The sequence below is a fragment of the Camelina sativa genome, chromosome 18 (assembly GCF_030686135.1).
Source record: "Camelina sativa cultivar CO46 ecotype springtype chromosome 18, ASM3068613v1".
In the NCBI taxonomy this organism is placed as follows: domain Eukaryota; kingdom Viridiplantae; phylum Streptophyta; class Magnoliopsida; order Brassicales; family Brassicaceae; genus Camelina; species Camelina sativa.
The window spans coordinates 5,511,521-5,520,760 of NC_141897.1; the positions used below are offsets into that span (position 1 = coordinate 5,511,521).

Sequence of the window (9,240 nt, forward strand, 5' to 3'; positions counted from 1 at the left end):
AGCTGGCCAAACATCCGGATCTGTTGTGACAATAGAATCCTACACAAAGGAACATTATTAGGTTCTCTTTTGGTGAGACTAGACATGGTCACGTTCCCGGGTCCAAAACAAGTTGTGTTTTGTTTTCGGTTGTACCCCACCCTGGTATGGTAGAGTCACAGCTGGTAGGTACACTATTTTGTACAGACCCACCAATAGAAAAAGAAGTTGGATTATGTTGACCTGGGAAGAACAGTTGGGGCCCAAACCACGCCTCATCTTTAAGGTGATCCAAGGCTTGCATAAACATATCATGATTAAGACTGCTAAATTAAATGAGTTGTAGAAAAGTCTGATTAAATGAAAACGATGGAAACCGAGAACTGAACTCTAACATAGCAACACAATCTCAAGAGTAAAAGATAACATGAACGAACAATTAGCAAAGCTGCTAGTTATCAAGTTTGCAACACTTATTCACCACACAAAGAGCACAATTAAGGTCAAACACTCTGGTGAACTTATTAAACACCAAACATATCAGCAGAATAGGTAGAGAGAGAAAAAAGCGAATCAAGCAGCAGCAACGGCCGTGTGCTTTTCGAGCTTGGCAAGGATCTCTTCTTTCGCAGCTCCAACCACTGTATCAACGACCACTCCTTCTTTCATGAAGATAAACGTCGGCATTGCCTGAACGTCAAAATCCTTAGCAACAGTCTGCACGAAACACCAAAAAGCAAGTTAAAGAGACCAGAGGTTAGTAGTAATACAAAGCTCGGATATTTGACTGTTATTGTAAGATTGATGATTGGGAAACTCACGTTCAATTCGTCAACATCGACCTTGAAGAACACAACGTTAAGGTGCTTCTTGGCCAACTCGGCAAAGATGGGTGCAATGAAACGGCAAGGTGGGCACCATGTTGCAGTGAAGTCAATCACAATCTACGTCAATAATCCCACAAAAACCAAGATTTAGAACAAAAACGAAGCTAAAAAATCATTGGTGAATACAAACAAACACAGGTTGATATAATATAAACAAATGTGTTCTTTTCACAGAATTTGCGATTTCCTATTGAAACTGGTACCATTTCCATCTACTTAATTAAGTTTCTAGACTTCCAATGGAAGTAAATCGACAGAAAATACAAACATATATATACAAAACGGGTTAAGGTAACTAAATCGAACTGAGTTTGCATAGTTGAGAGCTTCACACAACATATCATCATTATCTATGGAACTTGTTAGGGTTTCTTATTTTCTGAGATCTTCAGTTCTTAAACATCCAATCGAACTATTAGGATTCATAAATTTCAGAATACGGAACTCATAAAATTCGATTCTGGAGGTTAAATTCAAACCCAAAACCACAAGTCGAATCGAAAAGCCCCAAAAATCAAGAAACGTAACAGATCAAAACTGAAACATTACAAAGAAACCCTAAATCCTGAATCTCAAAAACACGAGATCGGATCCGAGAAGAAGTGGATCGGAGAGGAAGGTACCAGTTTCTTGGATTCGGAGGCGGTCTTAAGCTTCTCGTTCCATTCCTCGACGTTGTGGCAAGCGATCACTTCTCCTTCTGCGGCCATTTTTTTTTTTATTTTTAGTTTTGCTTCTTCGGTGTGTTTATGAGATTTGGACTTGGTGAGTGTTGTGCGTTTTTTCTTCTTCCGTCTCAGCAGTGTCGGTTCTTATAGAGAGGAAGGAGGAGGCGGAGAGAATCTTACTACCATTTCCATTTATGCCTTTTTTTATTTATTATTATTATTATTATTAGTTTTAAATTGGAATAATAATAATAATAATATAAAAATGGACCAAAAAGACCACGCGGTGGAATTGGATGCGGGGATTGAGAGATCTAACGGTTGACATTGAAGAATACAGATCGGATGCTGCCTCTAGAGACGCGTGTAATGTACGCACATTGGGAAAAAATAGACGAATTTTGTGAGACTTGTCGTGGGTATATTATTAGTTTTTTGCCTTTTTGGTTTGTACAATGAATATGATTGGTAGTTTTCTTATTTTATTTGAGAAATAAAATAAGAAACGAATCTCTATGTTCTACACACAAAAAAAATTATATGATTGTTACTATTTTATAAATATTAAATTATTTTATTATAGTAAATAAGTTATATAAAACTTATATGATTGTTATCTTTTTAGCTCATATTCGTTAAGATATAGTGCGCATAGAGACCACTACAAAAAATGCGGCACTTAACGTCATTTTTTTCATGGGTTAGCGTCACTATAAAACTAACTGTAAAAACAAAACGTCATTTAGTAAACCAACGTATCGTGGACTGTCGTTAGTTTTTCTTTTGTTTTGCTAATTAATCAAGCTGGATAGTATAAGGTGGAGATTCAGCATATGATGAAGACGTTGGCTGTTATAACGTGAAGGAAAAAGAGGGAAATGAAGAAGAAGAAGAAGATGATGATACATCTGAGGAGAATTTAGACGACGCCGCATTATCTGGCGATGAAGGTGGACAAGGATGGTGTTTTTGCGACTTCACATTGAGCAACCATCGTTTTTGCTGAAAATCTCGTTCACTCAAATCTTTCTGAAACACATTTTTATTTTCTTCTCTTCCTCCACCAAAGCCATCTCCGCCTAGTGAAAGATGCAATTTTAATTATAGGTTAGTAACAATGAATTTCACTAATGTGCTTACTTAATTTTGAAATCATGCAAATACTTCAAAACCGTTTTTGTTGCTTGAAGGATGGGGGTGAAAAAGAAGATATATGAGTATCATTTACGAGTTAATATTAAATTTTAGATGGTTTCATTTTCGTTTTAGTTCGTAAAGATTGAATTTTATATGATAAGATTGAATCTTCCCATGGAGAATTGTTAGCTTAAGATTTGATCATGTTGACGGAACATAATTTATTTATTTTGACTATCTTATTTTTCACCATATACAATAGTTAGTGACATGATTTTTGTATACAAGAACAAGGGGAAAAAAAAAATTTTAGCTAACAAAAGAAAAAAGAAAAAAAAGCTTGGACGATTGGAGAAGGGAGGAACCTTGTGTGGCTATTGCATCATGCATGTTTATATAATGAATGGATCTTGTAGTGCCAAACAAGAGAGATTCAGTGGAAGATGAACAAGCCAAATGAAGAGAATAATGTGGAGTTGTTACAAATCAAGGTAAAACTCTCACAAGACATATTAAAAAGACATCCGAAGATAAAACACCCAGAGCATAAGAAAATCATCCTATGACAATTTTTCCAAGCTACCAGAAATTAGATTATTATCATGAGATCTATCTATACTACGACAATTTGTTTTCTGTGAATGAGATGTTTACCGTTCAAAAAGTTTCGCACAACATAGAATTGAGCCTTTTTTTTTCTTTCCCAAAAACATAATTTCGTTGAAGTTTACAATTATCACAACACTTTTAGATAGATGTTCTCGAATTAGATCACCATAAACTCCACCTAAGATAAAATATATTTTCCCTTCATTTAATTTTTGCTTGTATAAAGAGTGGTGATCTTTTACTTCAAACAATGATCTTTTCATACGTTTTCTATTATAAATTGTTCTCTAAACTCTCAAACACTATAAATAATCTATTTTTGACATGGTTTGCTAGTGTCACGATAATTGTCATCTCTCCTTCTTCTTACCTTTTTTTTTTTTTCTGACTGAGAGGATTAAAATGTCGTCGTAAAATACATCCTCATCAATCATCATGTTTTTTCAAACCTTGAGATGTTTTTATTGTTTGTGTAGAAACTTGCCCTCACTAACGAATAATAACTTACAAAAATTGTAATTTGTTAAAAATTTTGATCTACCGTAATTTTGGTTAATTTTACCATCACAATTTCACAATTCTATTATTTATTTTTGTTTATTTTTTTGACAGCCAATTCTAGTAATTATTAACTACCAAAAATTCTAGTATTTTTATGCTTTAATACTATTTTTTTTTTTACTAAATGCCTTGTGTGAGTTGTGATTTTATTTTATTTTCCTCATATAAAACCAGAAACGAGAGACCCAAAAAAAAAAAGAAAAAAAAAAAAGCGAGAGAAACAAATCAAACCCTTTCAAGGTTTCTTAGGGTTTTCAATCGAAGCGGGAGAGAAGAAATTGCCGAAAGCGAAGCCATGGATGAAGCTCTGACGAACGCTTCTGCAATCGGTGACCAACGCCAGAAGATCGAACAGTACAAACTCATCCTCTCCTCTGTTCTTTCATCTAACGATCTTCTCCAAGCCCAACGATTCATCGACCACAGTAATAGTTTCTCTCATCTTCCTCATCTATGTTAGAAACTCTAGTTCGATTTTGATTTATGTTTCGTGACAATTTGGTAAAAATTTTCCAGTTCTTTCCGATGATGTCCCGTTGGTGGTTTCGAGGCAGCTTTTGCAATCCTTTGCACAAGAGCTTGGGAGATTAGAACCAGAGACGCAGAAGGAGATTGCTCAGTTTACACTTACTCAGATTCAGCCCAGAGTTGTTTCCTTTGAGGAACAGGTTTGTTTACTCTTTCTTGTGCATCCGTAGCAGTCGTGTACTTTTCTAAACCCTAATTAGTCTAAGTCGAGAAGTATGTAGAGAGAGACGTTTGCTATTGTATTGGTATGGTGTTTGGAATCTACAGTGAAAGTTACTTTGAGATGTTTGTTTTTTACTAAGGATGCTATTGTTTTGGGATAACGGAGACAATGTACATTGTGTTGTTTTACAATCTTTGTATGTTAAGAGAGGAAACTGTTTTTGGGTGTATTTGCAGGCACTTGTTATTAGAGAAAAACTTGCGGGTTTGTATGAATCAGAGCAGGAATGGACTAAAGCAGCGCAGATGTTGAGTGGCATTGATCTGGACTCTGGAATGAGGTGTGTTGCAGTGAGCTGAATTTTCTTTAATTTCCTCTTTATGTTCTTTTTTGTTACTTAATTTTGGATTTGTGGTATTCTGTATTAGGGCCGTTGATGAAAACTTCAAGCTCTCAAAGTGTATCCAAATTGCTCGTTTGTATCTCGAGGTTTGTCTTTCCCTTCCATGTACATATGCAAGATAGATTGTCTCCTTTTCCTTAATTTGTAGGCATGTAAATCTGTTATCTCTAGTTATGAGATGGACTTTCGCATCGTAGTAATGGTTTATAGCTAATTGGTCTTGTTTCCTTATGTGGCTGCACTTCTTTACAGTTACAGAAGTTAGATCTTAAAAGCTCAAAAGAAACCATTTGTTGATTCAGACTTCAAATGTTTGGACATTTTTCTAGAGATATTTTATTCAAACTTAACTAGTCTCTTGAACAGATCTAAGCATGAAACTAGGAGTCTCGACTGTGTAAATGACTTTATTCTTCTTCACAATATGACTTGTTTATTTGCTTCTAAAGAGTAAATTGAGGCTACCAGGGTTGTATATATACATTAGTTAGATTTTTTTTTGTTCTCAAATACATTGGTGTTTTGAATATTTTGCAGGATGATGATGCTGTAAATGCAGAGGCTTTCATAAATAAAGCTTCTTTCTTAGTGAGCAGTAGTCAGAATGAAGTTTTGAATTTGCAGTACAAGGTTGGACCTCCTTAAACTAAGAATTTATTTGCTGGGTGATTAAGGAGCACTCCTTTTCAAGATTTAATATATTTCTGTTTCAGGTCTGCTATGCTAGAATTTTGGACATGAAAAGAAAGTTTCTTGAGGCTGCACTTCGGTATTACGGCATCTCCCAGATAGAGCAACGCCAAATAGGGGATGAGTAAATGAACCGACTTTATCTTTCTGCTACATCTTTTCCTTTTCAAATTTCTCCTCTGTTGGTTTCCAGTTCGAATGGATATAACGGTTAATCAATCGTGTATCCTTCTTTGGACACTTTCGCAGTGTGATTGAATTGTCCTCCTCTTTTCTCTCTCCAATACGTTTATATCTCGTTATTCTAATACGGTTCTAAGGTTTTTATAATATTTTCAGAGAGATTGATGAGAATGCTTTAGAGCAGGCCCTATCCGCTGCTGTCACATGTACCATATTAGCTGGAGCTGGTCCTCAGCGATCTCGTGTTCTTGCAACTTTATATAAAGTAATTCCCTTTGGATTATTAATAGAATGCTATTTCTTGCTTGCTTATTTATCGTTTTCTATATCTTTCTCAATATCTTTTTATTAACAGGATGAGCGTTGCTCCAAGCTGAAGATTTATCCTATCCTGCAGAAGGTTCTATCTCTTATTACATACAAATCTTGTTTCCTCCAGTAGACAGACATACATTGCATGCATGTGGATATAGTATTGCTTGAACTCACGTATTACTCCTGCTTAAGCCAGTGTGATGTTTATTAGATTTGATTCATAAAAAAAAAAAAAAAAAAAAATCATGATAGCGTATAGAAGCTTGGTCAGAATTGCATGCTAACTTTATTATTTTTTATGTAACTTTCCAGGTGTATCTGGAAAGGATTTTAAGGAGACCAGAGATTGATGCTTTTTCAGAAGAACTAAGGCCACATCAGGTATGGACTGTTATTAAGATTTAGATGTAGTTTTTGGATATCATCGGTCTTGGTAGGTTCATAACAGGATTATACGTTGTTGATATTCAACAGAAAGCGTCTTTGCCTGACAAATCCACTGTTCTTGAACGTGCTATGATTGAGCATAACCTTCTAAGTGCAAGCAAACTCTACACAAACATAAGGTATGAGATGTAGAATTTATCTTGTTTGTGTTTCTGAGACTTGTTTGTTTTTCTAAACTATTTGTACCTTAGGTTTGATGAACTGGGAACTCTGCTGGGGATTGATCCAAGAAAGGCGGAGAAGATAGCAGCTAATATGATTGGTCAAGACAGAATGAGAGGTTCCATAGATCAGGTATAAGCAATCAAAATTACTGTCGGTTGAGCTTTGTAAGCAAAGCCCTGAAGAGAAATCTTGTTATTGTTGATTATTAAGGTGGTGTCTAAATATGTTATGTTACTGTCCAGGAGGAGGCTGTGATACATTTTGAGGATGACATTGAGGAACTACAACAATGGGATCAACAGGTTCTCTCCCCCTTCCCTCTCTTTAGAGCAGCTATATATGTCTGTTTGTTTTATTGGTGTGGAATATAATGAAAAGTGGAATTTGTGCAGATATCGGGATTATGCCAAGCTCTCAATGATATTCTGGATGGCATGGCAAAGAAAGGCCTGCCTGTTCCTGTCTGATTGATTCCAAGCAGTGAGACCGTCTCGTGATGATTAATTTGTATTAGTCGAGCCCAACAGATCGAGTCTCATACCTAAGTTTTTGCCAAATTGCTATGTTTTCTGGACAGTTATTTCACCTCATTTGCTTTCTTGCAAATTCATTTCTATGCCTTTAGGTTAATTGATACAGAGGAAAAGAATGAGCATTGAAAGACGCTTTTAAGAAAGAAAGTTAAAAAGGAGGTTGTTCAGGGTACATTATTACCTCAGAACAAATTATTTTATGCATATATGAAGCTTTTTGGTGCAAGAGAATGATGAAAATAGTATTTACTTTTAACATATTGGTCCATTTAGTTGTTAAATCTTCTAGATGTTTACTTGCTTGAAGATTAATTCGTGAACCAACAAAACTATTGCAAATTTTTAGAAATCATTATAAAGATAATGGACGAAGAAGAACTGCTAGTAATTATAATGAGCATAACAATGTGAAGTGAAACTCGGGTAAGTGTGTGAAAAAAGGAGACTACATTTCGAGGTTCCATGTAGTTTCTGCAGTCAATTTCGGGTTTTTCACTTCGTCCGCCAGATTCACAGATGCACATACCTGTCGAAACAAGAAGAAAAATCCATAAAGCTTAACTAGATAGTTGTTGCTTGGAAGAAAGCAAAAAACTCAATGTCTAAATATGATATGCCAATACACAAAAGAATGTAATCGTTAATTATGATGAACATAAACCTTATTTTACATGCCAAACAATCTAATCGTTTGTTTATAAGGTTATAAGTCACTGATATCACCATTTAACTTTAAAGAACAAAGATAGCTAACAATATATACCTTGAATCCACTTGTTTTGGTGTTCTTCGACCATTCCATACCAAGCAACTTACTAGACGTCTGATAAGTTGCCTTGACAGTGTCACCACTGTAAAACCTCCGAGAAACCGCGAAATCCCATGTATTTTTCGCCAAGTCATAGCACGGCTCAAAGGTAGCTAACCCATCATGAGCATAAGAATACTTAAGCTTACAGTTGTTAGTGCCAACCATGTAGTTAGCAGAGAGTTTGTTTGCAGAATCAATCAAAAGACTCCCATCGAGAATTGTTCTGTTATCTGCTCTGCTATGAATGTAAGTCAAATTCAAAGGCTTCTCAGCAATCCTTACTGTGTTCATGAACTGAAACCTAACATCCTGTTAACCCCAAAACACACACAGACCAAATCAGATTACACCAAACCCTAAACCCTAAAACTCTTAGTTCTACTGCAATTGTTTTGATTGTGTATCAATTCTTCAGAAATTAAACTGATTTGAAGCAATCAATTGAAAAATAAAGGAACTTTGACTTAATTGAAAGGGGAGAAGCAAGGATTTGACCTTCTTAGGGACGTTGTACTCGACGATGAAGGAACCAGGCTTTTCGACGGCGAGAGAGAGGCCGTTCAAAGTAGGGCCGGCGACGAGGGTAGCATCGGTCATAGTTGCACGTAGTTTAATATCGCCGGCGTTAAAGGCGATTGAACCGATTCCACTGGTCTTGTCAGCATCGTACTTGCCTTTGAGAGAAGCCTTCATCGCCATTTTCGCAGAGCAGAGGTTTGGTGAGAGAGAGAGCGGCGAAAGAGGAGGAGACGATAAAAAAAGAAAAAAGAAACTAAGGCACGGTGTTTTTTCTTCTCCGCTCGCGTGTTCCTCGTTCGCACGTGCGAATTAGCCTCTTTGGGGCTTTAAAACCTTGCTTTGGTAGAGGAGGTGTTAAGAAAACATACATGATAAATATATAAATTTCAAACATTTGAGTTTTTTTTTATAAATCAAACTGTTGAGGTACGTCAAGATCCCTCTAGTTTTGAAAGATTGATGTATTTTTCAAATTCCAATGCTTTACATGATTTTTTGGGATACACTCTTTTATATAATCTTTACTCTTTAATTATGATAGTTGATCAATACATACATGGTTTTCAAAATCATTAAATTTTTTTAATGAATCTAATAGACTCTTTGTAATTATGTCATTTTGACATATATTTCATAAAAATT

At 35.6% G+C, this 9,240-nt stretch overlaps 3 protein-coding genes across 3 annotated transcripts; 1 reads left to right on the plus strand and 2 right to left on the minus strand.

Moving 5' to 3' along the window:
* Positions 1-353: 353 nt before the first annotated feature.
* Positions 354-1,642, minus strand: LOC104760658 (thioredoxin H3). Its single transcript, XM_010483617.3, has 3 exons — positions 1,490-1,642; positions 801-923; positions 354-696 (listed from the first exon to the last, which is right to left on the minus strand). Exons 1-3 carry the CDS (start codon positions 1,574-1,576, stop codon positions 553-555), a joined length of 354 nt encoding a protein of 117 aa, XP_010481919.1. The 5' UTR covers positions 1,577-1,642; the 3' UTR covers positions 354-552.
* A 2,323-nt stretch (positions 1,643-3,965) lies between these two features.
* LOC104760659 (COP9 signalosome complex subunit 4) lies at positions 3,966-7,472 on the plus strand. The gene is made up of 13 exons (XM_010483618.3): positions 3,966-4,266; positions 4,358-4,509; positions 4,769-4,872; positions 4,961-5,021; positions 5,473-5,565; positions 5,649-5,749; positions 5,965-6,073; positions 6,164-6,208; positions 6,436-6,504; positions 6,598-6,689; positions 6,762-6,864; positions 6,978-7,037; positions 7,128-7,472. The coding sequence occupies exons 1-13, from the start codon at positions 3,966-3,968 to the stop codon at positions 7,200-7,202; spliced, it is 1,365 nt and encodes a 454-aa protein (XP_010481920.2). The 3' UTR covers positions 7,203-7,472.
* Positions 7,473-7,598: 126 nt separating this feature from the next.
* LOC104760660 (outer envelope pore protein 24B, chloroplastic) lies at positions 7,599-8,971 on the minus strand. The gene is made up of 3 exons (XM_010483619.3): positions 8,575-8,971; positions 8,032-8,388; positions 7,599-7,794 (listed from the first exon to the last, which is right to left on the minus strand). The coding sequence occupies exons 1-3, from the start codon at positions 8,776-8,778 to the stop codon at positions 7,714-7,716; spliced, it is 642 nt and encodes a 213-aa protein (XP_010481921.1). The 5' UTR covers positions 8,779-8,971; the 3' UTR covers positions 7,599-7,713.
* Positions 8,972-9,240: the final 269 nt, after the last annotated feature.